At 43.2% G+C, this 27876-nt stretch overlaps 1 protein-coding gene across 1 annotated transcript; it reads left to right on the top strand.

The window, feature by feature from the left end:
- The first annotated feature begins 1771 nt into the window (after positions 1–1771).
- msh2 (mutS homolog 2 (E. coli)) lies at positions 1772–25028 on the top strand. The gene is made up of 16 exons (XM_046356815.1): positions 1772–2020; positions 4524–4669; positions 4754–5032; positions 10293–10439; positions 10653–10802; positions 15694–15827; positions 19205–19404; positions 19486–19595; positions 19717–19840; positions 19929–20079; positions 20157–20254; positions 20384–20629; positions 23106–23310; positions 23677–23924; positions 24004–24167; positions 24729–25028. The coding sequence occupies exons 1-16, from the start codon at positions 1813–1815 to the stop codon at positions 24903–24905; spliced, it is 2787 nt and encodes a 928-aa protein (XP_046212771.1). The 5' UTR covers positions 1772–1812; the 3' UTR covers positions 24906–25028.
- Positions 25029–27876: the final 2848 nt, after the last annotated feature.

The raw sequence follows: 27876 nt of genomic DNA, 5'->3' as shown, positions 1-27876 counted from the left end.
CATCTTTGTATTTGTAGTCAACTTCATTCTGAAGTAATCAGCAGTCAGTCAGACAGATAGCCTAAACATCTTGATTCTATGTTGAGCAGAGATCTTCTATGAATAATATGAAGTGGAAGGGAGAAGAAAGCACTTGTAGATGTGCAAAGGTTTTTAAGAGCCACCTTACTAACGAAGGCAATGGGAAACACCTCGGCTCCTAGATACATCGTAAGAAGGTTCTAATGATGATATTACCACTACGAAGGCTCTGAGGAAGGAGGCCCAGGCCTTACCCCAACCCAGCCTGAAGACCAACGTTGAATGACATTGGATGCTTCAGGAGAGAAATCTGAACGTACCAGCACTTTGAAAAGTTCATGTAATTATACTTTCCTGTGGATATATTGTATCACATTCCTACCTGCAAAAGGACCAACCGCACGGACGACCGGTAAAGTAAGTTAAAATAGGATTTTATTGAACATCCTGGCTTGTGGAGGTGGTGAGAGGAAACTTTCCTGATCCAAACGCTCATTTGTGCCTGTCATTGTAGAATTCAATCAAATTTAACTTCAGGTTTCCAGGCTAACTCCAACCATAAACCAGGTGTGGGACCCTTTCTTTTACAACCAACAACACTTTTAGAATAGTTTATGATTTGTAACTACTGTAGCTATAAAAACACATGTAATCTTTTTTTGCATTTTACCCCTTTTTCTCCCCAATTTTGATCTTGTCTCATCACTGCAACTCCCCAACAGGCTAGGGAGGCGAAGGTCGAGTCACGCGTCCCCCGAAATATGATCCGCCAAACCGCGCTTTTTAACACTAGGGCCGCCAGCCGCACCACTGTGTTGGAGGAAACACTGTTCAACTGACTACCTCAGTCAATCTTGGTCGCCACAAGGAGTCGCTAGAGCGCGATGAGCCAAGTAAAGCCCCATGGCCAAACCCTCCCCAAACCCGGACGATGCTGAGCCAATTGTGCGCCTCCCTATGGGAATCGACCGCGATCGAACCCGGGTCTGTAGTGATGCCTCTAGCACTGCAGTGCCTTAGACCACGATGCAGTGCCTTAAACCGCTGTGCCACTCGGAAGGCCCACATTGAATCTTTTTGCGACACTTTGGCACTAAAGTTGCCAACTCGGGGGCCAGGGAAAATGGCGGAAGCGGATGTTTTGTTTGACTCAGATGGCGTGTCGAGTGGAGATGAGAGTGAGAAGAATTGTATTACAGTGGTGAATGCAAAAGGAAATAAGAGAAGTAAAATGGTAGTGGAAACTAGTCGTTTTGGTTGGAAGAAGGGTTTTGAATCGATGATGATACCTGGGAGATCCGTTTGAAGTCTCTATTTAAATTGTGAATGAGGTGGCATCGATGAGAGTAAAGAGAGGTGGGTTTATTTTGTTTCAGGAAGTTGTGGGATTGGAATTTGTTGTGTGTGGATCTTCGAAGCAGGGCGCCTATCAAGGGTGTTATCTCTGGTTAGAGGCCAGGCTATTTCACAACCGGCCGTGATTGGGAGGCACAATTGGCCCAGCGTCGTCCGGGTTAGCGTCATTGTAAATAAGAATTTGTTCTTAACTAACTTGTCTAGGTAAAGGTTAAAAAATAAAAAATAAAAAAATTAACAGAATGTCGGCCCAAATATATTTTGTTCCATCTTTTCCCACTGCCTGAGCTTCCTCTCACTACCATATTAGGTACTGCGTTGAAACGCCAACCGGATGCTTCACATTTATACATCCGGTGAAATATCTGTCTCATCGTTCTATCTGTGCCCTGACGTAACTTCCCGTTTCTCCAGTCTGTGGCGGGAGATTCCAGCATGGCGGTGCAACCTAAACAGAGCTTGTCCATGGATGCTGTTGCCGAACATGGCTTCCTTACCTACTACTTTTCCATGCCGGAGAAGCCAGACACCACTTTCAGGGTCTTCGACCGGGGTGACTACTACACGGTGCACGGGACCGAAGCGCTGTTCGCCGCCAAGGAGATTTTCAAGACCAACGGAGTCATCAAGACCCTAGGCTCAGGTAGCTACACTTATTTAGCTCAAAGCTAGCCATCTGCATGGTTTTTCACTTTAGATTAGCTAATCCTGATAGCTAGATGCTTAACTACTTCAATATTTGCGTGGGCTATTGTTAGCTTGATACATATGACGCTAGCTAAATCGCAATTTGAGCTAACCTAAAATCACGCCACTTCGATACTTTTACGACCGGAATAGAGCTTTTCGTAGTATGTTATGAGAATTTACACAGGAGGGGCCTCGTTTATCAAAGTATTTGTCAAGGAACATGCCTGACAATTGTTGGGACGCTTTAAAAAAAAAAAAAAAAGTCATGTAACGTCAGACGTTATTCCCGTTTCGGTGAAAATCACTACAAAAAATGTGCTTCAGCCAAAGATTTATATAACTAAACCAAGATGGACCACAGTCTGTCGTTTCCAATGGGAACAAATGAGCCTTGGGGGGCAGAGCGAAGCACGAATTCGCCGTTACACTTCTAAACAAAGCGTTAAAAAAAAATATATATATATATATTTTTTTTTTTTTTTGCTAAAGTCAACAAACCACTTTTGAGACCGGAACTGTATCGAGATCAAATGTTTAATCGTTGAGAGAATTTGAAGATTGTCGACCAAAATCTCTAGTTCCATCTTCTGCCAGCCAGTGTGCTTCCTCTAGTATTAAAATTTTTATTTCACCTTTATTTAACCAGGTAGGCTAGTTGAGGTCAAGTTCTCATTTGCAACTGCGACCTGGCCAATATAAAGCACTGGATAAGAGCGTCTGCTAAATGACTTAAATGTAAATGTAAAAGCATAGCAGTTCGACACATACAACAACACAGAGTTACACATGGAAAGAACAAAACATACAGTCAATAATACAGTAGGAAAAAAAAGTCTATATACAGTGAGTGCAAATAAGGGAGTTAAGGCAATAAATAGGCAAAGTAATTACAATATGGCAATTAAACACTGGAATGGTAGATGTGCAAAAGATGGATGTGCAAATAGAGATACTGTGGTGCAAAAGGAGCAAAATAAATAAATACAGTATGGGAATGAGGTAGATAGATGGGCTGTATACAGATGGGCTATGAACAGGTGCAGTGATCTGTGAGCTGCTCTGACAGATGGTTCTTAAAGCTAGTGAGGGAGATGGAATCTCCAGATTCAGTGATTTTTGCAGTTCGTTCCAGTCAGTAGCAGCAGAGAACTGGAAGGAAAGGCGACCAAATGAGGAATTGGCTTTGGGGGTGACCAGAGAGATACCTGCTGGAGCGTGTGCTACGAGTGGATGCTGCTATGGTGACCAGCGAGCTGAGATAGGGCGAGGCTTTACCTAGCAGAGACTTGTAGATAACCTGTAGCCAGTTGGTTTGGCGACGATTATGAAGTGAGGGCCAGCCAACGAGAGCATACAGGTCGCAGTGGTGGGTAGTATATGGGGCTTTGGTGTGAAAAACGGATGGCACTGTGATAGACTACATCCAGTTTGCTGAGTAGAGTGTTGAAGGCTATTTTATAGATGACATCGCCGAAGTTAAGGATCGATAGGATGGTCAGTTTTACGAGGGTATGTTTGGCAGCATAAGTGAAGGAAGCTTTGTTGTGAAATAGGAAGCCAATTCTAGATTTAATTTTTGATTGGAGATGCTTAATGTGAGTCTGGAAGGAGAGTTTACAGTCTAGCCAGACACCTAGGTATTTGTAGTTATCCACGTATTCTAAGTCCGAGCCGTCCAGAGTAGTGATGCTGGATGGGCGGGCAGGTGCGGGCAATGATCGGTTGAATAGCATGCATTTAGATTTATTTGCTTTTAAGAGCAGTTGGATGCCACTGAAGGAGAGTTGTATGGCATTGAAGCTCGTCTGGAGGTTAGTTAACAGTGTCCAAAGAAGGGCCAGAAGTATACAGAATGGTGTCGTCTGTGTAGAGGTTGATTAGAAAATCACCAGCAGCAAGAGCAACATCATTGATGTATACAGAGAAGAGAGTCGGTCCGAGAATTGAACCCTGTGGCACCTCCATAGAGACTGCCAGAGGTCCGGACAACAGGCCCTCCGATTTGACACACTGAGCTCTATCAGATAAGTAGTTGGTGAACCAGGCGAGGCAATCATTTGAGGAACCAAGGCTGTTGAGTCTGCCAATAAAAATGTGGTGATTGACAGAGTTGAAAGCCTTGGCCAGGTCGATGAATACAGCTGCACAGTAGTGTCTCTTATCGATGGCGGTTATGATATCGTTAAGGACCTTGAGCGTGGCTGGGGTGCACCCATGACCAGCTCGGAAACCAGATTGCATAGCGGAGAAGGTACGATGTGATTCAACATGGTCAGTAATCTGTTTAACTTGGCTTTTGAAGACTTTAGACCTGTATTTATTGTGTGTGTGTGTGTGTGTGTGTGTGTGTGTGTGTGTGTGTGTGTGTGTGTGTGTGTGTGTGTGTGTGTGTGTGTGTGTGTGTGTGTGTGTGTGTGTGTGTGTGTGTGTGTGTGTGTGTGTGTGTGTGTGTGTAGGTAGCCGCAAGCTGGAGAGTGTGGTTCTCAGCAAGACAAACTTTGAGGCTCTGGTCAGAGACCTGCTGCTGGTGAAACAATACAGAGTGGAAGTCTACAGGAACCAAAGCAAATCCAAGGATCACAGCTGGCAACTGGAGTACAAGGTACAAACACAGCCATAGACACAATCTGAAGGTTACATTTACAAGTCTTGTAATAGTTCTCTCTTTCACTACTTCTCTCTTCAGGCATCTCCAGGGAATCTGAGCCAGTTTGAGGAGGTTCTATTTGGTGGGGCTGAGGGAAGAGGGGCTGGTTCAGCGGGGGTTGTGGCCGTACGGTTGGCTGTCGGGGGTGACGGACAGCGCGTGGTGGGCGTGGGCTATGTGGACGCGTCCCTAAGGACCATGGGAGTGTGTGAGTTCCTTGATGGAGAGACTTTCTGTAACCTGGAGGCTCTGCTTGTGCAGCTGAGCCCTAAGGAATGTCTGCTACCACAGGGTGACAACACTGATAACATACGACAGGTAGGTGTGCGTGTGTCTATGCAACAGAGAGATAATGTCTTTGTGGGAGGTGAATGAAGTCTGTGAGAAAGGGACTGACTCTGTGAGGTGAGTGTGTGTGTGTCTATTTAAAGTACCAGTCAAAAGTTTGGACACCTACTCATTAAAGGGTTTTTCTTTATTTTTACTATTTTCTACATTGTAGATTAATAGTGAAGACATCAAAACGATGAAATAACACACATGGAATCATGTAGTAACCAAAAAAAGTGTGAAACAAATCAATCTATTTTATATTTTAGTTATTTCAAAGTAGTTACCTTTTGCCTTGATGACAACTTTGCACACTCTTGGACGGATGATTGTGTAGGCCAGATCATCTGATGCAGCACTCCATCAATCTCCTTGGTAAAATATCCCTTACACAGCCTGGAGGTTTGTTTTTGGTCATTCTCCTGTTGAAAAACAAATGATCGTCCCACTAAGCACAAACCAGATGGGATGGCATATTGCAGCAGAATGCTGTGGTAGCCATGCTGGTTACGTGTGCCTTGAATTCTAAACAAATGACTGACAGTGTCACAAGCAAAACACCACCACCTCCATGCTTCACGGTGGGAACCAAACATGCGGAGATCATCCGTTAACCTACTTTGTGTCTCACAAAGTCACTGTGGTTGGAACCAAAAATATCAAATTTGGACTCATCAGACCAATGGACGGATTTCCACCAGTCTAATGTCCACTGTTCATGTTTCTTGGCACCAAGCAAGTCTCTTCTTCTTATTGGTGTCCTTTAGTAGTGATTTATTTGCAACAATTAAACCGTGAAGGCCTGATTCACGCAGTCTCCTCTGAACAGTTGATGTTGAGATGTCTGTTACGTGAACTCTGTGAAGCATTTGTTTGCACTGCAGTCTGAGGTGCAGTTACCTCTAATGAACTTATCCTCTGCAGCAGAGGTAACATGAGAGACAGTTTCATCATTGCGCTTGATGGTTTTTGCGACTGCACTTGAAGGAAGTTGTTGAAGTTTTCCACATTGACTGACCATGTCTTAAAGTAATGATGGACTGTCATTTCTCTTTGCATATTTGAGCTGTTCTTGCCATAATATGGACTTGATATTTTACCAAATGGGGCTTAGGGACCTTGTCTAAACACAACTGATAGACTCAAATGCATTAAGAAGGAAATTCCACAAATTAACTTTTTAAGAAGGCACACCTGTTAATTGAAATGCATTCCAGGTGACTACCTCATGAAGCTGGTTGAGAGAATGCCAAGAGTGTGCAAAGCTGTCATCAAGGCACAGGGTGGGTACTTTGAAGAATCTCAAATATAAAATATATTTAGAATGGTTTAGCACTTTTTATTTTTTTGGTTACGACATGATTCCATTGTTATTTAATCATTTTGATGTAATCACTATTCATTCTACAATGTGGAAAATAGTGTAAATAAAGAAAAACCCTGGAATGAGTAGGTGTCTAAACTTTTCACTGGAACTGTATATACCTGTGTGTTCGTCCTTCCTTCGGAAAGTATTCAGACGAAGTTGACTTTTCCCCCATTTTGTTACGTTAGAGCCTTATTCTAAAATGGATAATAAAACCAACTCCGAAATCTACACACACTACCCCATAATCAGAAAGCATTTTTTTTTGTGTATGTTATTTACAGACTCTTTTGCTATAAGACTCAAAATTGAGCTCGGATGAATCCTGTTTCCATTGATCATCCCTGAGATGTTTCTACAACTGGATTGGAATCCACCTGTGGTAAATTCAATTGATTGGACATGATTTGGATAGGCACACCTGTTTCATATAAGGTCCCACAATTGACAGTGCATGTCAGAACAAAAACCAAGCAATAAGGTCAAAGGAATTGTTTGTGGAGCTCCGGGACAGGATTGCGTCGGCACAGATCTGGGGAAGGGTACCAAACCATTTCTGCAGCATTGAAGGTCCCCAAGAACACAGTGGCCTTCATCATTCTTAAATGGAAGAAGTTTGGAACCACCGAGACTCTTCGTAGAGCTAGCTGCCCAGCCAAACTGAGCAATCGGGGGAGAAGGGCCTTGGTCAGGGAGGTTACCAAGAACCCGATGGTCACTCTGACAGAGTTCCTCTGTGGAGATAGAAGAACCTTCCAGAAGAACATCTCTGCAGCACTCCAACAATCAGGCCTTTATGGAAGAGTGGCCAGACTGAAGCCACTCCTCAGTAAAAGGCACATGAGAGCATGCGTGGAGTTTGCCAAAAGGCACCTAAAGGACTTTCAGACCATGAGAAACAAGATTCTCTGGTCTGATGAAACAAAGATTGAACTCTTTGGCCTGAATGCCATGCGTCACATCTGGAGGAGTCCTGGCACCATCCCTACGGTGAAGCATGGTAGTGGCAGCGTCATGCTGTGGGGATGTTTGTCAGCGGGAGGGACTGGGAGACTAGTCAGCATTGAGGCAAAGATGCACGGAACAAAGTACAGAGATACTTAATTAAAACATGCTCAGGGCCTCAGACTGGGGCGAAGGTTCCCCTTCCATGAGGACAACGACCCGAAGCACACAGCCAAGACGACGCATGAGTGGCTTTGGGAATGTCCTTGAGTGGCCCAGCCAGAGCCCGGACTTGAAACCGATCGAACATCTCTGGAGGGACCTGAAAATAGCTGTGCAGCAACGCACCCCATCCAACCTGACAGAGCTTGAGAGGATCTGCAGGGAAGATTGGGAGAAACTCCCCAAATACAGGTGTGCCATGCTTGCAGCGTCATACCCAAGAAGACTTGAGGCTTGTAATCGCTGCCAAAGGTGCTTCAACAAAGTGCTGAATGAAGGGTCTGAATACTTATGTACATGTGATTTCAGTTTATTTTGACTAAATTCGCTAACATTTCTAAACAAGTTTTTGCTTTGTCATTAATGGGTATTGTGTGTAGATTGAGAGGGTGGGGGACAATTATAAATAAGTTAATATAAGAAGTTTTATCTGTCAAATGCTATATAACAGGTGTACTCTTTTATTTATTCATTTATTTTACCTTTAGTTAACCAGGCAAGTCAGTTAAGAACAAATTCTTATTTTCAATGACGGCCTGGGAACAGTGGGTTAACTGCCTGTTCAGGGGCAGAACGACAGATTTGTGCCTTGTCAGCTCGGGGGTTTGAACTTGCAACCTTCCTGTTACTAGTCCAACACTCTAACCACTAGGCTACCCTGCCGCCCAAACAGTGAAATGCTTACCTACAAGCTCTTAACCAATTTTAAGAAAAAATGATTGAAAAATAGATTAGTAAAACATTTTAAAAGTAATTTAAGGAGCACCAGTAAAAATAAAATAAAAAGTAGTGAGACTATATACAGGGTTCCTGGTACAGATTCAATATGCGAGGGCACAGGTTAGTCAAGGTACATATTACTTCAATTATATGTAGGTAGGGTTAAATTGATTGTACAACGATGATAACCAGCGTATCAGCGGCGTAAAAGAGGGGTTACAATGCAAATAGTCTGGGTAGCAATTGGATGTTCAGGAGTCTTATGGCTTGGGGGCAGAAGCTGTTGAGAAGCCTTTTTGACCTAGACTTGGTGCTCCGGTACCGCTTGCCGTGCTGTAGCAGAGAGAAGTCTTTGACTAGGGTGGCAGGAGTCTATGACAATTTTAAGGCCTTCCTCTGACACCGCCTGGTATAGAGGTCCTGGATGGCAGGACGCTTGGCCGCAGTGATGTACTGGGCTGTACGTACTACCTGTGTAGTGCCTATAGGTAGGAGGCAACTAGTCAGGATAATCTCAATGGTGCAGTTGTAGAACCTTTTGAGGCTTCTGAGGACCCCTGCCAAATCTTTTCAGTCTCCTGAGGGGGCATAGGCTTTGTCCTGCCATCTTCACGACTGTCTTGGTGTGTTTGGACTATGATAGGTTGTTGGTGATGTGGACACCGAAAAACTTGAAGCTCTCAACCTGCTCCTCTACAGCCCCGTCCATGAGAGTATGGGCGTGCTCGGTCCTCCTTTTCCTGTAGTCTACAATCATCTTCTTGATCACGTTGAGGGAGAGGTTATCCTGGCACCACGCGGCCAGGTCTCTGACCTCCCTATAGGCTGTCTCACCATTGTCGGTGATCAGGCCTACCACTGTTGTCGTCGGCTAACTTAATTATGGTGTTGGAGTTGTTCCTGGCCATGCAGTCATAAGTGAACAAGGAGTACAGGAGGGGACTGAGCACGTACCCCTGAGGGACCCCTGTGTTGAGGATCAGTGTGGCGTATGTGTTGATGCCCACCCTTTCCACCTGAGGATTTGTACGCGCCTCTGTGTGTGGAGTAAAGGTGGTCTAGAGTTTTTCTTCCCTCTGGTTGCACATTTAACATGCTGATAGAAATGACGTAAAACTGGTTTGTGTGCCTGCATTAAAGTCCCCGGCCACTAGGAGTGCTGCCTCTGAGTTTTCCTGTTTCCTTCTGTCCTTATACAGCTTCTTGAGTGGGGTCTTAGTGCCAGCATCGGTTTGTGGTGGTAAATAGACAGCTATGAAGAATATAAATGAAAACTCTCTTGATAAAAAGTGTGGTCTGCAGCTTATGAGATACTCCACCTTGGGCTAGCAAAACCTTGAGACTTCCTTACTATTAGATGTTGTGCACCAGTTGTTGTTTACACAGACCGCCACCCCTTGTCTTATCGGAGGCAGCTGTTCTATCTTGCCGATGCAGCGTAAAAAACCCGCCAACTGTATGTTATCCATGTCGTCGTTCAGAATAAGATATCCGTTTTTAATGTCCCGTTGATGGGATGTATATACGTGATCGTAGTTCGTCTATTTTGTTATCCAATGATTGTACGTTGGCTAATAGGACGGATGGTGAAGGCAGATTACCCACTCGCCGTCGGATCCTTCCAAGGCACCCCGACCTATGTCCCGATATCTCTCTTTCTCCTGCGAATCACGGGGATGAGGGCCTTTGTCTGAAGTAAATCCTTCGTGTCACTCTTTTTAAGGAAAACAAATGTCTTCCAGTATGAGGTGAGTAATCGCTGTCCTGATATCTAGAAGCTCTTTTTGATCATAAGAGATAGTGGCAGAAACATTATCTAAAAACAAGTTACAAATAATGTGAAAACACACAAGCACAATTGGCTAGGAGACCGTGAAATGACAGCCATCTCCTTCGGAGCCATTGTAGAGGAGATGGCTGTAACCAAACAAAATGTGGAAAAAGTCAAGGGGTCTTGAATACTTTCTGATGGCACTGTGTATATAACGTGTGTAGGTGGTGCAGCGTGGCGGTGTGTTGCTGTCAGACAGAAAGAGAACAGAGTTCAGTAGTAAAGACATGACCCAGGACCTCAACCGACTGCTACGGACCAGGAAAGGGGAGGCCAACGCCTGCAACGTTCTGCCTGAACTAGACAAACAGGTAACCCACACAAACCTACTCGTATAGGATGAGTCTTAATAAACAGTTGTTGTTAACGCTGTGGGTCGGTCTGGGTTGCAGCAGTTTGTTATGCCAGCGTGCATTGTCATTAGTAAAGTTATTTCTATAACCGCGTCGCACATGGGATAATATGACTGTTTCCAAACACAACCCACTCCGTTAGTAGTAAAATGACATGTCTGTGTGTTCCAGGTAGCTATGTCATGCTTGGCAGCAGTGGTTCGTTACCTGGAGTTGCTGTCTGACCAATCAAACTTCAGCTCCTTCAGCTTGACGACCCTTGACCTGAGCCAGTATATGAGGCTGGACAACGCTGCTGTACAAGCCCTCAACCTATTTCAGGTACATTTCAGGTAACATTTAGCATTTAAGTTGATAGAGTATGAATAATTCACATCACAAGCACGGGCCAAATGCGTCAATGTTCCAAAATGCTATTACCGGAGAACACCGTTCTCAAACATGCACCTGATGCGCATGTTTTTAAAAATAATGCGACAGAGATGGATGTACAGCATAATAGTAGAAACTTGGAGGGAATATCTGAAGATGCAACAATAGAATTTTGCCTTACTGACAGAATAAGCTATAGGCTATGTAAAATGTCCAGGTTTCCATCAATGATATGGCTGGTTAGTCATGGCATATGTAATTATTTAGGTTATGGAAAAATATCATTCTAATGTTAAGCAAATAGGCCTATTAGAATGCACTTTTGACTCTCTCCCAGCCTGTATTTCTTTATTTTATTTTACCTTTATTCAACTAGGCAAGTCAGTTAATAACAATTTCTTATTTTCAATGACGGCCTAGGAACAGTGGGTAAACTTCCTTGTTCAGAGGCAGAAGGACAGATTTTTATGTTGTCAGCTCGGGGATTCGACTCTAACCACTAGGCTACCTGCCTCCAACAGGCCCAGAATTGAGGTTTTGTGCCTGGTGTTGCTATGGCATTTGCATTAGCTGTAGGCTGTGGCTAGCTACTAGGTTATTGTAGAAAATATGGTTGTATCTCCCTGAACTGAATTCACACTGTAAAATGTGCTAAGTATTTCTGCATCACGCTGCAACATTGCCTAGCTGGGGGCTGTGCGTGCACACTTGAAGAGCTGAGCGATGGATTCATTTTTAGAAGCGCTGTGCACAGGCATAAAGTTTTTAATATACTGAAGTGAGACTTTGTCCTTGTGATTCTTGGCTATTTACAATGTTTTGTTCACAAGCTAGGTTGAGTTTCAACTGCTAGGTAAGAGAATAGAGGTCGACCGATTTAATCGGAATGGCCGATTTTAATTAGGGCCGATTTCAAGTTTTCCCAACAAGCCGATTTAAAAAATGTTATTTTTATTATTATTTTTTACACCTTTTAATCTTTATTTAACTAGGCAAGGCAGTTAACACATTCTTATTTTCAATGACTGCCTAGGAACGGGAGGTGGGGTTTAACTGCCTTGTTCAGTGCCAGAACAACAGATTTTTACCTTGTCAGCTCAGGGATTCAATCTTGCAACCTTATGGTTAACTAGTCCAACGCTCTAACCACCTGCCTCACGAGGAGCCCGTCTGTTACGCGAATGCAGTAAGAAGCCAAGGTAAGTTGCTAGATAGCATTAAACTTAATCAATCATAATCACTAGTTATAACTTAGTTGATGATATTACTAGTTTATCTAGTGTCCTGTGTTGCATATAATCGATGCTGTGCGCATTCGCGAAAAAGGACCGTCGTTGCTCCAACGTGTACCTAACCATAAACACCAATGCCTTTCTTAAAATCAATACACAGAAGTATATTTTTAAACATGCATATTTAGCTAAAATAAATCCAGGTTAGCAGGCAATATTAGCCAGGTGAAATTGTCACTTCTCTTGCGTTCATTGCATGCAGAGTCAGGGTATATGCAACAGTTTGGGCCGCCTGGCTCATTGCGAACTAATTTGCCAGAATTTTACGTAATTATGACATAACATTGAAGGTTATGCAATGTAAGAGCAATATTTAGACTTGCCACCCGTTAGATAAAATAAACTGTTCCGTATTTCACTGAAAAAATAAGTCTGTTTTTCGAAATGATACGTTTCCGGATTCGACCATATTAATGACCTAAGACTCGCATTTCTGTGTGTTATTATGTTATAATTAAGTCTATGATTTGATAGAACAGTCTGACTGAGCGATGGTAGGCACCAGCAGGCTCAAGCATTAATTCAAACAGCACATTTGTGCGTTTTGCAAGCAGCTCTGCTGTTTATGACTTCAAGCCTATCTAGTCCCGAGATTGGTCCTGTGTAGCTCAGTTGGTAGAGCATGGCGCCTGTAACGCCAGGGTAGTGGGTTCGATCCCCGGGACCACCCATACGTAGAATGTATGCACACATGACTGTAAGTCGCTTTGGATAAAAGCGTCTGCTAAATGGCATATATTATTATTTTATATTATTAGGCTGATGTAACGATGGGGTGCGTGCTAATAGCGTTTCAAATGTCACTCACTCTGAGACTTGGAGTCGTTGTTCCCCTTGCTCTGCATGGGTAACGCTGCTTCGAGGGTGGCTGTTGTCGTTGTGTTACTGGTTCGAGCCCAGGGAGGAGAGGGACGGAAGCTATACTGTTACACTGGCAATACTAAAGTGCCTATAAGAACATCCAATAGTCAAAGGTACAGTGGGGCAAAAAAGTATTTAGTCAGCCACCAATTGTGCAAGTTCTCCCACTTAAAAAGATGAGGCCTGTAATTTTCATCATAGGTACACTTCAACTATGACAGACAAAATGAGAAGAAAAAAATCCAGAAAATCACATTGTAGGATTTATAATGAATTTATTTGCAAATTATGGTGGAAAATAAGTATTTGGTCACCTACAAACAAGCAAGATTTCTGGCTCTCACAGACCTGTAACTTCTTCTTTAAGAGGCTCCTCTGTCCTCCACTCGTTACCTGTATTAATGGCACCTGTTTGAACTTGTTATCAGTACAAAAGACACCTGTCCACAACCTCAAACAGTCACACTCCAAACTCCACTATGGCCAAGACCAAAGAGCTGTCAAAGGACACCAGAAACAAAATTGTAGACCTGCACCAGGCTGGGAAGACTGAATCTACAATAGGTAAGCAGCTTGGTTTGAAGAAATCAACTGCGGGAGCAATTATTTATTATTTTAGTAAAAACTCAACTCGTCGTGTTTGGAGGACAAAGAATGCTGAGTTGCATCCAAAGAACGCCATACCTACTGTGAAGCATGGGGGTGGAAACATCATGCTTTGGGGCTGTTTTTCTGCAAAGGGACCAGGACGACTGGTCCGTGTAAAGGAAAGAATGAATGGGGTCATGTATCGTGAGATTTTGAGTGAAAACCTCCCATCAGCAAGGCCATTGAAGATGAAACGTGGCTGGGTCTTTCAGCATGACAATGATCTCAAACACACCGCCCGGGCAACGAAGGAGTGGCTTCGTAAGAAGCATTTCAAGATCCTGGAGTGGCCTAGCCAGTCTCCAGATCTCAACCCCATAGAAAATCTTTGGAGGGAGTTGAAAGTCCGTGTTGCCCAGCAACAGCCCCAAAACATCACTGCTCTAGAGGAGATCTGCATGGAGGAATGGGCCAAAATACCAGCAACAATGTGTGAAAACCTTGTGAAGACTTACAGAAAACGTTTGACCTCTGTCATTGCCAACAAAGGGTATATAACAAAGTATTGAGAAACTTTTGTTATTGACCAAATACTTATTGTCCACCATAATTTGCAAATAAATTAATTAAAAATCCTACAATGTGATTTTCTGGATTTTTTTCTTCTCATTTTGTCTGTCATAGTTGAAGTGTACCTATGGTGAAAATTACAGGCCTCATCTTTTTAAGTGGGAGAACTTGCACAATTGGTGGCTGACTAAATACTCTTCTGCCCCACTGTATAGTTAATACAAATGGTATAAAGAGAAATAGTCCTATAATAACTACAACCTAAAACTTCATACCTGGGAATATTGAAGACTCATGTTAAAAGGAATCACCAGCTTTCATATGTTCTCATGTTCTGAGCAAGGAACTTAAACATTAGTATTTTACATGACAGATACTGCACTTTTACTTTCTTCTCCAACACTTTGTTTTTGCATTATTTAAACCAAATTGAACATGTTTCATTATTTATTTGAGGCTAAATTGATTTTATTGATGCATTATAATAAGTTAAAATAAGTGTTCATTCAGTATTGTTGTAATTGTCCAAATACATTTATCGGCCTTTTTTGTCCTCCAATAATCAGTATCGGCGTTGAAAAATCATAATCGGTCGACCTCCAGAAGCGAAGCAACACGGATGCTAGTCAGATTCTCAATCCCACGGGCACAAACATGACAAGTTTCGCAACCCCGGTGAGCATTTGTCTCATCTGATATAAAAAGAAAAAAAATACAACATTACTCCTTACTAGTAATACATTTATTGTTTTAGAAACATTACAAAGCTCAACTTTTTTTGTGTTTTAATTTTTGTAAAATGTTTGTTTTTTTTGACTGATAAAAATCTGAGTGGCTGGTAGATTCAAAAATCTATCTGCCATGGTGGCTGGTCTACCAAAAAGTCCATTTTAAGCCCTGGCCGTTAGCAAGCGGTGGTGCTCAAAAAGGTCAAGGCGACCATTCTTCAGTGACTGAAGGAGGGTGAAGCAGAGAAATTGAAAGCTGTGGAACACGCACACCTGTTCTTTATGGTATATTGTTATGTTTTAAAGGGGCAGCTGGTGGTGGAATTTAATGTCTCTAAATGAATTTCCTTCAGTAACCAGTTCACAATAACATTGTTCTCTCTTAGACGTACATGTTGTCAGCATGTTCAATGAGTACATTATAATTATTAATGTAATGTATGTTTTTGTTAAGATGCAAAAAGTTGTATTTTTCGTAACAAATTAAGTTTATGTAATATAGATGTCTCAGAAATACACCAATTACTTTAAAAGCACTGCCAAGGACATAGACTCATGTTGGAATATCAACATTTAAAAATCAAGTATTTGAATTTTGGGACAGTTGAAATTGCACTTTGGGACCGGAACGGTGAGGAAAAAATATGTTTGTCTCGAGCCATGGTTACTACATACTATTTAATCGACTTAGTGAGTATACGTTGCAGTTCAGTGTGCGGGTAACCCCAAACATTGTGCTCCTGGTATTTGTCTTGATTCCGAGCAGTCTGAGTCTGTCCTGATAGGCTCGTTCTCCCCCAGGGTTCTCCCGATGACACCAGTGGAGCCCACTCATTGGCCGGGCTTCTGAATAAGTGCCGCACCCCTCAGGGCCAGCGATTGGTCAACCAGTGGATCAAACAGCCGCTCATGGACAAGAACAGGATTGAGGAGAGGTGAGGTCCAACATCTCTTCAACCCTCTCTCCCTTTCTCTTTCACTCATCTCAGTACTCTACCAAAGAGAATGTCCATGAACAACTCCAGAAACTGCTTCGACAATAGAAATCCCTGATCAGGTTTGTAGGCAGCGTCATGGCGACTTTAGCTCGCTAAGCTCATGCGTCATCAGGTCTAACGGTTGTGTTGTGCAAGCCATCAAATAAAAGGCACTCCTTCGATATGAAGTTGTTTTTGACAAATGGAAGAGTCCGTTTTGTCAAGGTTGTAGTAATGACTAATCATATGATAAAAAATGTATCATACCAACTATTACTGCCTGCTTGAATGGTGAATAGCTCCAATACACATGAAATGACCCCTGGAATCGATAGAACACCGCTCAGAGATTCACATATGATATAACATTCAAAATGGGTTAATCTTTTTTTAAGGACGAATGCAGGGGTGTGTGCTATCTCAAGTTATGACGTCAGTGATCTTCAGGTCGCAAAGTCTGAGCTCTAGAAAGATGCTTGAATTTCCGAGTTGGATGACAGTTCAAAGTGATTTCCCCCCCTAGAGTTAATTGTTTTAAGTTCCCAAGTTGTCTTGAAAGCACCAAAGTCTGAGAGTTTCCGAGTGCCCAGTTGTTTTGGCATTATTGATCTATTAACTAATGTCACCAGGCAGGTCAATACTCCATCTCATCTGAACAGGCTGACATTTCAGGCTGTCTCTTCAAACGGCTCTTAAACGAAAAGGGCATTTTCGCCATTTCACAGCGTTCTTCCAACCTCCATAGTGTGGAATATATCAAAAACAGGAAAATCAAGTCAACTGCAGGATTTGAATATGCGATCATCTGACTTTGACCTCTTTTGCTAACATGTCCTTCAATATGACATCTTCAAAGCAAGTCATGTCGCCCTGCTGTGAGTGGACGTCAACATTAGTACATTGACACGTTTTATTCAACAAAAGCAATGTCACAAAATATCATTGCGTCAATTGTAATGGAAGCCACAGATGTAGGATACATTTTCTAAAGCTAGAATACATTGTTATCCATTCGACCGGTGGATTCTATCGTCAAACTTTAAAAACATTATTACCTTTATTTTACTAGGCAAGTCAGTTAAGAACAAATTCTTATTTTCAATGACTGCCTAGGAACAGTGGGTTAACTGCCTGTTCAGGGGCAGTACGACAGAGTTGTACCTTGTCAGGTCGGGGGTTTGAACTTGCAACCTTCCGGTTACTAGTCCAACGCTCTAACCACTAGGCTACCCTGCGACTGATGATTGACAAATCAATTGGTAAGGTACGCGGGCGGGGCACGCAATGTTATTACATACACTTAGGTTGGAGTCATTAAAACTTGTTTTTCAACCACTCCACAAATTTCTTGTTAACAAGCTATAGTTTTGGCAAGTTGGTTAGGACATATACTTTGTGCATCACACAATACATTTTTTCCAACAATTGTTTACAAGCAGATTATTTCACTTATAATTCACTATCACAATTCCAGTGGGTAAGAAGTTTACATACACTAAGTTGACTGTGCCTTTAAACAGCTTCGAAAATTCCAGACAATTATGTCATGGCTTTAGAAGATTCTGATAGGCTAATTGAAATAATTTGAGTCAATTGGAGGTGTACCTGTGGAGGTATTTCAAGGCCTACCTTCAGACTCAGTGCCTCTTTGCTTGACATCATAGGGAAATCAGCCAAGAAAAAAAATTGTAGACCTCCACAAGTCTGGTTCATCCTTGGGAGCAATTTCCTTACGCCTGAAGGTACCATGTTCATCTGTACAAACAATAGTACGCAAATATAAACACCATGGGACCACGCAGCCATCATTACTGTTCAGGAAGGAGGTGTGTTCTGTCTCCTCGAGATGAACGTACTTTAGTGGGTAAAGTGCAAATCAATCCCAGTACAACAGCAAAGGACCATGTGAAGATGCTGGAGGAAACTGGTAGAAAAGTATCTATATCCACAGTAAAACGAGTCCTATATCGGCCTAACCTGAAAGGCCGCTCAGCAAGGAAGAAGCCACTGCTCCAAAACCGCCATAAAAAAGCCAGACTAAGGTTTGCAACTGCAGATGGGGACAAAGATTGTACTTTTTGGAGAAATGTCCTCTGGTCTGATGAAACAAAAAAAATAACTGTTTGCCATAATGACCATCGTTATGTTTGGAAGAAAAAGGGTGAGGCTTGCAAGCCGAAGAACACCATCCCAACCGTGAAGCACGGGGTGGCAGCATCATGTTGTGGGGTTGCTTTGCTGCAGGATGGACTGGTGCACTTCACAAAATAGATGGCATCATGAGCAAGGAAAATTATGTGGATATATTGAAGCAACATCTCCAAACATCAGTCAGGAACCTGACTCCGTTACACCAGCTCTGTCAGGATTTAATGGGACTAAATTCACCCAATTTATTGTCGGAAGCTTGTGGAAGGCTGCCAGAAATGTTTTATTGTTTGTTTTAGTTTTTTTGACCCAAGTTAAACAATTTTAAGGCAATGCTACCAAATACTAATTGAGTGTATGTAAACGTCTGACCCACTCATTCTATCTACTATTATTCTGACATGTCACATTCTTAAAATAAAGTGGTGATCCTAAACTGACCTAAAATGGGATTATTACTAAATGTCAGGAATTGTGAAAATTGAGTTTAAATGTATTTGGCTAAGGTGTATGTAAACCTCCGACTTCAACTGTAACTATGAAGCTCCACATTTAATTCCAAATGCCTACTGCTTGCAAAATCCAGTCATTCAACTCTAAAAATATTTATTTGCGAGACACGGCTGGTCTTGACTTTGAAGAATGCCTGAATTGCTTTATACTGCAATTCAGTTTCACCATCAAATTGTTAGATTTTTACTAGGCCTTCATGAGTGCAAGGTGCTGGCTTTTGCGATGGGTGGGCAGGGCATACAGCGTGTCGCCACTTTATTCGTGCACAATTTGCTGAAATGGAAACACTTAAACCACTTTAATTTTATTAAACATTCTAGGTAAATAAATAAAAAGTTTTGACAACAGTTCAATGGAAACGCACCATGACAGGCAATTGTCGCATCTACTTCCTTATGCAAACTTTCTAAATGTCAACAAAAAAATCACTGGACAAGTTAATGGAAACTTAGCTACTGGCTCGACTGTGGGTTGTGCCTTTTTAGATTTGAGAGAAAAACAACTAAGGATACATTTTTCACTTCTCCCATTGACTTCCCAACCCCCTGGTCTGTAAGTATTAGCAGTGTTTCCTGTAGCCCTCTGTTCTGCTGCCACCTTCTGGTCTTACCTAGTACTGCAGACCCTACCTGTGAATTCTCAGTGTGTGTGTGTGTGTGTGTGTGTGTGTGTAGACTGGACCTGGTAGAGTGCCTCGTGAATGACGGTGAGGCCAGACAGACTCTTCAGGACGATCTGTTGCGGCGGTTCCCAGATCTCCACCGCTTGTCCAAAAAGTTTCACCGGCTCTCGGCAACACTGCAGGACTGTTACCGTGGTTACCAGGCCGTGGGCCAGATCCCTGCACTTCTGTTGGCTCTCGAGAAACACCAAGGTACACACGTGCACGCACGCGCACACACACATACTAAGATGCGCGCGCACACTAACTCCCTAGCACCATCCTGTGTTGTAGGAAGTCACCAGATGCTGTTGGAGGCCGTGTTCATCTCTCCTCTCAGAGACCTGCAGGCTGACTTTATCAAGTACCAGGAGATGATAGAAACTACACTGGATATGAACCAGGTAGGGTGGGTGTGTGTGGTGGGTGGGTGGGCGGGTGGGTGGGTGTGTGTGTGTGTGTGTGTGTGTGTGTGTGTATTCCGTGGTAGAATACACTAGATGTGAACCGTGTGTGTTTTTGTAGGTGGAGCACCATGAGTTCCTGGTGAAGGCGTCGTTTGACCCGATGCTCTCTGAGCTGAGGGAGAAGATGGACACACTGGAGAACAGCATGCAGAGTGTACTGAACAGTGCAGCACGGGAACTGGGTACACCACACAGACACAGACAGACACACACAGAATAGACGCACACCAGTGTATTTCATTGTGTGTGTATGTGTGTGTGTGTGTATAGGTCTGGATGCTGGTAAGACAGTGAAGTTGGAGTGTAACAGTGTGTTGGGGTATTACCTGAGGGTGACCTGTAAAGAGGAGAAGAGTCTGAGGAACAACAAAACGTTCACAACGCTGGACGTCCAGAAGAATGGAGTCCGGTTCACCAACAGGTTTGGCGCGCTCACACACACATACACACAATTTGCCCCGCGGTGAGCTAACTTTTTCTTTGTGTGTGTGTGTGTAGTAAGCTGAGTTCTTTGAATGAAGACTACACCAGGAACAGAGAGGAGTATGAGGAGGCTCAGAATGCCATCGTTAAGGAGATCATCAGCATCGCCGCGGGTGAGGACACACACACACACACACTGCAACTTCCTATCAGGTTTGATGTAGCATTTTTGGTAGAAATTAATGTTGGAACAGAGTCTCCTTTTTTGTGTCTTAAATATACCCTTGGACGTCCGTCCCCAGGTTACGTGGACCCCCTGCAGTCGTTGAGTGACGTCATCGCCCAGCTGGATGCGGTGGTCAGCTTCTCTGTGGCGTCAGTCTCTGCCCCCATCCCCTATGTCAGGCCACGCCTCCTGGCTGCGGACCGCAGGCGCCTGGAGCTCCAACAGGCCAGACACCCCTGCCTGGAGTCGGACGCAGACACAGCCTTCATACCTAATGATATATCCTTCATACAGGGGGAGCAGAGCTTCTATATCATCACAGGTACACATGCACAGCTGTTTTATTTTGAGAGGATTTCAGAGGAGGCTGCAGCCGTTCATTCACCCGTTTAAATGGGATTTGATTGAGCACCAAGTCGGAGGACATTAAAAACAAGGGCTAAGTTCCATTCGCGATCTCCGGTTTGGTACTATAATTTTTGTTGCGTTCGGTACTTCTGTCACGCGTCTCTCACATGATTGAGAGGATCAAGTCTATAGCGCGAAAAGGTAAGATCCCGCTACACTTATTCATTGCTAGAGCTGTCTGGGCTGCATTGTTAACTCCCAACTCCTGCTGCACACAAGTTAGCACACTTGAATAATGCAACACGGCATGTAGAAACTGTTAATTACTGTTCGCAAAACAATGTCCACACTGGCTAAAACACTTTCACAATCCAAAAGATACTGGTAGCTTCCAGCTTTAATTGTAGGCTAACTTTCTCTGCTAATTTACAGCTGAATTCACTACCCTCGTACTTTGTTTGTGAAACCATAATGCAAAATATGCAGATTTCAAAGCTGTTTGCCACCAAAAGCGTTATTAATTCACTTCGTCTCCCTCGCCAACAAAAACAAATTTGCTTAATCTTCCTCGCCTTCTGGTTCCCACAAAGTCAGATTCCACTTCCTCTCCTCATGTCTCATTACTTTCTTAGAGCCGGCGCACACTTTTATCACGGTGCTTCTTCTATGCAAATGTTGTTGGTCAGGACAACACAATAAGTTCTCCTGGCAGTTGCCAATTAAATAAATCCTAAATGGAAGGGACTTTGTCATCTGTAGCCTCGTGAAATGAGCTAAAACAAACTCAATAATATGCCTTCACCTGTATTGTGAGTAGACCTAGGCTACATCTTGATTTACCCAGTTCATCAAGAGATGTACCATTCAAATAATTGATTATCGTTATGTTTTGGGAGTTAGATTGGTAAAAAGTCAATTGACTGGATAATTGATGAATTAACCCTTGGCCTACAATCGGAAATCAAAGTAACATCATAAAAAAAATTCTGCATCAAAATCTGTTTAAGATGGAGATCTTCTTTTTTTGTTGTTGCATGGCTGCGTCTCAATCTGCCGATATTACCCTTCCGCATCTGTGGTGAAAGGTGGCAGAGCTAGAGCAGTGTTTGTCCGACCGTGAGACATAGCGAAAAGTTGTTCTTCTCACGAAAACGTCTGTGTCGCCCGAACGGTTTGGCTTATAAAACTATTATGACCACTCTATTGAAAGATGACCCTCACGAAAACATCTGTGTCGTCCGAACGGTTTGGCTTATAAAACTATTATGACCACTCTATTGAAAGATGACCCTCACGAAAATGTTTCGTCCGAACGGTTTGGCTTATAAAACTATTATGACCACTCTATTGAAAGATGACCCTCACGAAAATGTCTGTGTCGTCCGAACGGTTTGGCTTATAAAACTATGACCACTATCGTCTGTGTCGTCCGAACGGTTTGGTTTATAAAACTATTATCACCACTCTATTGAAAGATGACCCTCATGAAAACGTCTGTGTCGTCCGAACGGTTTGGCTTATAAAACTATGACCACTCTATCGTCTGTGTCGTCCGAACGGTTTGGTTTATAAAACTATTATGACCACTCTATTGAAAGATGACCCTCACGAAAATGTCTGTGTCGTCCGAACGGTTTGGCTTATAAAACTATGACCACTCTATCGTCTGTGTCGTCCGAACGGTTTGGTTTATAAAACTATTATGACCACTCTATTGAAAGATGACCCTCACGAAAACGTCTGTCGTCCGAACGGTTTGGCTTATAAAACTATTATGACCACTCTATTGAAAGATGACCCTCACGAAAACGTCTGTGTCGTCCGAACGGTTTGGCTTATAAAACTATTATGACCACTCTATTGAAAGATGACCCTCACGGACACGATGGTGTTCTCCGTTTTGCTCTAGGATGCAAACAAGACTCGTCTTAAGATCCCCGGTACCAGATTTTTAAAAATGAACGTTGTGTGCCTAAAATAAGTACATGTAAATGAAAATAAACACATGGTTTCCTGATCTTATCTCAGATATAGGACAGACACTTCAGAACAAACTTTGTTTTGGACTGACCTCTGTTCCATTAAGTGAATCTGTATTCATTGCGTTTGTATTGGCTAATGGCAGTAATGCCAAATTCAATGTTTCATCCAATCATTTTGTAAAAATTTTATCTTAAGGAGTCTTAAAATTCAAAATCCAATAGTTAACCTGGTATCGAAGTCAAATTTATGGTATCAGGACAACACTAGTGTCCATACCATAGACTTTATAAGGGTCAATACCCATAAACTGAGCACACCATGGAGACGTGTACATTTGTCTTGATACATTTAGCCTGAGAAATGCACAATGCTCTTCTGTACTGTATGTGCTACGTTCATTTTAGTACAAACACACACCCCTCTGGCCTGACGTACAGATTTACATACACTAACCCTCCCCTCCACAGGTCCAAATATGGGCGGGAAGTCTACCTTCATCAGGCAGGTGGGCGTGATCTCTCTGATGGCTCAGATTGGCTGCTTTGTCCCCTGTGAGAAGGCGGAGCTAAGCATGATTGACAGCTGTCTGTGCCGTGTGGGGGCGGGGGATAGCCAGCTCAAGGGCGTGTCTACATTTATGTCCGAGATGCTGGAGACTGCAGCTATTCTCCGGTGAGAGCACGCACGCACACGCCACCATCTCTTTTGTCTTTTAGTGTAGTCATCCTTTGCTCTCCCTGATTTCATGATCAAAGTGCTTTGTTGTGCATCATTGATAATGAACATGTACAGGAAACTGCAACATAAAGGGTATTAATAGGGCTTTGGGGCACCACGAGCCAGAACAGCTTCACTGTACCTAGGCATAGATTCTACAAGTTTTTTTTTATACATGACCCTAACCATGATGGGATGTTAATTGCTTAACTCAGCAAACACACCTGTGTGGAAACACCTGTTTTCAATGTACTTTGTATCCATTATTTTTGGCAGTTGCCTGTACGTTGACTCAACTGTTATACTGTTTTCTCTCCCTAGCGCTGCCACGAAGAACTCTCTAATAATAATCGATGAGTTGGGTCGCGGAACATCTACATTCGATGGCTTTGGTCTGGCCTGGGCCATCAGTGAACACATCGCCTCGAAGATTGGCTGCTTCTGTCTGTTTGCCACTCACTTCCATGAGCTTACGGCGTTGGCCACACACCACCCCACCGTCCGCAACCTGCACGTCACCGCTCTGACCACTCAACACACACTTACCATGCTCTACAGGGTCAAACCAGGTACACACACTACACTGTAGTATCCAGTATATACACACAAACATCAGAACAGCGGTTGACAAAGTACGTGTATGTTTAGGTGTGTGTGACCAGAGTTTTGGGATCCATGTGGCGGAGTTGGCGTGTTTCCCGCCTGCGGTGGTTGCCATGGCAAAGCAGAAAGCTGCAGAACTGGAGGAGTTTCAGGAGGAGCCAAGTGGGGAGGAGGGGCCAGAGGCCAAGAAACGACGCAGCGATAAACGGGTATACGCACACACTACTACAAGGTTAAGACAAGGTCGTTTTGGCATGTAGAACTATACAGAACAAAAATTTACATCAATTTTCATACATGCAACAGAGTTCACTGAGTTACAGTTCATAAGGAAATCTATTCAATTAGGTCCTAATATATGGATTTCACATGACTGGGCAGGCGTGTAGTTTGAGGGCATAGGCCCAGCCAATCCATGTTAGTCTTCGGCTTTATTACAGACAGAAATACTCCTCAGCACCACCACCCCCCTCAGACAATCCCACAGGGGAAGAAGCCGGACGTAGAGGTCCTGGGCTGGCGTGGTTAGTGGTTGAGGCCATGCATGTCAGCTGAATGGATTATCTTGGCAAAGGAAAAACGCTCACTAAAAGTGATGTAAACACATGTTTGCACAAAGAGAGAAATAAGCCAATGGAAAACTTCAGGGATCTTTTATTTCAGCTCATTAAACATGGGACCAATACGACATGTTGCTTTTATGGATTTGTTGGGTGTAGAATGACTTGGCTTCATAATTACTCCAACCTTCTAATACCATCTCTTTCCAGGAGGGAGAGCTATTGATCCAGTCGTTTCTGGAGAAGGTGAAATCTCTTCCGGCAGTCACCATGACTGACCAGGAGGTGAAGGCGGAGCTTAGAGCCATGAAGCAGGAGCTTGTTGCCCATAACAACGCTTACATCACTGAGCTCCTGGCACGCTCCGCCCCTATCCACACAACCTGAGACCGGTCGTACGGTACACACACCCTAGTGAGGTGTCATCTACAGTAGTTTGGTCAATTTTCCCTTAACATTTTTCTCGTTATTTTACCAGGTTACCAATAAAATAAACCTCTTTAAACAAGTGCAAATCATTGTGTTTTCTTGAAAGTAATGATGGTTGCATGAATAAACCCCATCCCTCGTAGCTGAAATCATTAGTTTCTATTGGACTAATTCGGGTAGGTCCCTCCAGTTTTATAGGCATACTGCATTTCAGTAAAAGTTTGAAGAAACTATTTATTGAATGTCTATGCATAAATACATTGGGGTAAATCATACAGACAAATCATTAACAGAATAAATATTTTTTCAGATCAATTAAGCTATAAATAATGTTTGTGGGTTTTGACACGCATCAAATCTGAGTGAGACTTTATTTTATTTAGCCTGGCTGACATGACTCGTGGTACACAGCTTTTGTCAAATTAACGGCAAAAGTAGAATTTTGCCCATAGTTTGACGACCTGGACCCTCCTAGCCATGACCAGCGACACACAGCTTGTTTCTCTAAACTTGTTTTTCTTTCTGGGGGTGGGGTTGAGACCTATCATGCTTTGGATTGGTATAGGGCAGCACTCGAGTGAGAGACCGAGGGGGGAGGGCAAAACAATTAGTAAGAAAGCTCAGGTCCCTTCATTAGATGCTTCATACCTACATCAAGGAGCATTTCCAGACTCTGAAGTCAGAAATACTGAATTTGGCTTCAACCAGATTAGCTCCGGATGCCTGACAGAAAAAAAGACATGGCCTAAAACTTTGGCAACTAAGTTTTTTTTTTCACTCTTTGTGCTGGATAATAAGAATAACACAGACAGAAAAATACAAATAAAAAGGTCACATTGAGTTCTTAGGAAACTATGCAGTATTTTTGTTGTACTATTTCTTACATTTTCTACCCTGGGAAATTTTAGGATATAGGAGCACCACCAACATTACGACCAGGAATACAACTTTCCCTAAGTGGATCCTCTGTTCGGACCACCACCCAGGACAAATGATCGCCAATGTCCAGTTTCTTGACAGCGAGGTAGACGAAATTCGAGCCAGGGTTGCCAGCCGTTTTACCTACCAAGAGTTCTTTTCAGTTATCACAGCTGTGGACATTCCCCCTCAAGCGAACACCGAGACTGCCCTCCAGGAACTTCACTGGACTCTATGTAAACTATACAGTTGTGGCCAAAGGTTTTGAGAATGACACAAATATAAATGTTCAAAGTCTGCTGCCTCGGAAGATATTTTTGTCATATTACTATGCAATACTGAAGTATAATTACAAGCATTTCATAAGTGTCAACGGCTTTTATTGACAATTACATGAAGTTGATGCAAAGAGTCAATATTTGCAGTGTTGACCCTTTTTCAAGACCTCTGCAATCCGCTGTCAATTAACTTCTGGGCCACGTCCTGACTGATGGCAGCCTATTCTTGCATAATTAATGCGTGGAGTTTGTCAGAATTTGTGGGTTTCTGTTTGTCCACCTGCCTCTTGAGGATTGACCACAAGTTCTCAATGGGATTAAGGTCTGGGGAGTTTCCTGGCCATGGACCCAAAATATCAATGTTTTGTTCCCCGAGCCACTTAGTTACCACTTTTGCCCTATGGCAAGGTGCGCCATCATGCTGGAAAAGGCATTGTTCACCACCAAACTGTTCCTAGATGGTTGGGAGAAGTTTCTCTCGGAGGATGGCTGAGAAGCAACCCCACACATGAATGGTCTCCAGGATGCTTTACTGTTGACATGACACAGGACTGATGATAGCGCTCACCTTGTCTTCTCCAGACAAACTTTTTTCAGGATGCCCCAAACAATCGGAAAGGGGATTGATCAGAGAAAATGACTTGAGAAAATGACTTTACCCCAGTCCTCAGCAGTCCAATCCCTGTAACTTTTGCAGAATAGTCTGTTCCTGATGTTTCTCCTGGAGAGAAGTGGCTTCTTTGCTGCCCTTCTTGACACCAGGCCATCCTCAGTCTTCTCACTGTGCGTGCAGATGCACTCACACCTGCCTGCTGCAATTCCTGAGCAAGCTCTGTACTGGTGGTGCCCCGATCCCACAGCTGAATCAACTTTAGGAGGTCCTGGCGCTTGCTGGACTTTCTTGGGTGCCCTGAAGCCACCTTCACAACAATTGAACCGCTCTCCTTGACGTTCTTGATGATCCGATAAATGGTTTAGGTGCAATCTTACTGGCAGCAATATCCTTGCCTGTGAAGCCCTTTTTGTGCAAAGCAATGATGACAACACATGTTTCCTTGCAGGTAACAATGATTCCAAGCACCACCCTCCTTTTGAAGCTTCCAGTCTGTTATTCGAACTCAATCAGCATGCCAGAGTGATCTCCAGCCTAGTCTTTGTCAACACTCATGCCTGTGTTAACGAGAGAATCACTGACATGCAGGTGGTCCTTGTGGCAGGGCTGAAATGCAGTGGAAATGTTTTAGGGATTCAGTTCATTTGCATGGCAAAATGGGACTTTGCAATTAATCATCACTTTTCATAACATTCTGGAGTATATGCAAATTGCCATCATACAAACAGAGGCAGTAGACTTTGAAAATTAATATTGTCATTCTCAACTTTTGGCCATGACTGTATATATCCGGAGGCTGTATTTATTGTAGCTGGGATTAAGAAAGCAAATGAGAACAAGGCTACCTAAATTCTATTAGCATATTGATTGCAGGACACGCAGGGCTAATACTTGACCACTGCTACTCAAACTGTGATGGTGCCAGGTTAACTCCAGACTGTGATACTTGGCCTTCAGGCCAGATTTCAATATTGGTATGGTCAGAGTCCTCTAGGTGCCTTTTCCTGAGGAGTGGCATGTCTAGCCACTCTACCATAAAGGCCTGAGTGGTGGAGTGCTGCATAGGAGTACCTTCCAGAAGAACAACCATTGAGTTCGTCGCCCTTCTGTGCGGCCAGCT

This window comes from Oncorhynchus gorbuscha, linkage group LG07 (genome assembly GCF_021184085.1).
Source record: "Oncorhynchus gorbuscha isolate QuinsamMale2020 ecotype Even-year linkage group LG07, OgorEven_v1.0, whole genome shotgun sequence".
NCBI lineage: Eukaryota > Metazoa > Chordata > Actinopteri > Salmoniformes > Salmonidae > Oncorhynchus > Oncorhynchus gorbuscha.
Note: the sequence above shows the minus strand (reverse complement) of the source record. Positions and strands in the feature narration are given on the sequence as shown.

Bases quoted from the DNA above. Each gene is read 5' to 3' on its own strand.
- msh2 (XM_046356815.1), top strand. From the start codon at position 1,813: ATGGCGGTGCAACCTAAACAGAGCTTGTCCATGGATGCTGTTGCCGAA. The intron at 19,841-19,928 runs GTACACCACACA...GTGTGTGTATAG, and splicing joins CAGTGCAGCACGGGAACTGG to GTCTGGATGCTGGTAAGACA. The intron at 24,168-24,728 runs GTATACGCACAC...ATCTCTTTCCAG, and splicing joins AACGACGCAGCGATAAACGG to GAGGGAGAGCTATTGATCCA.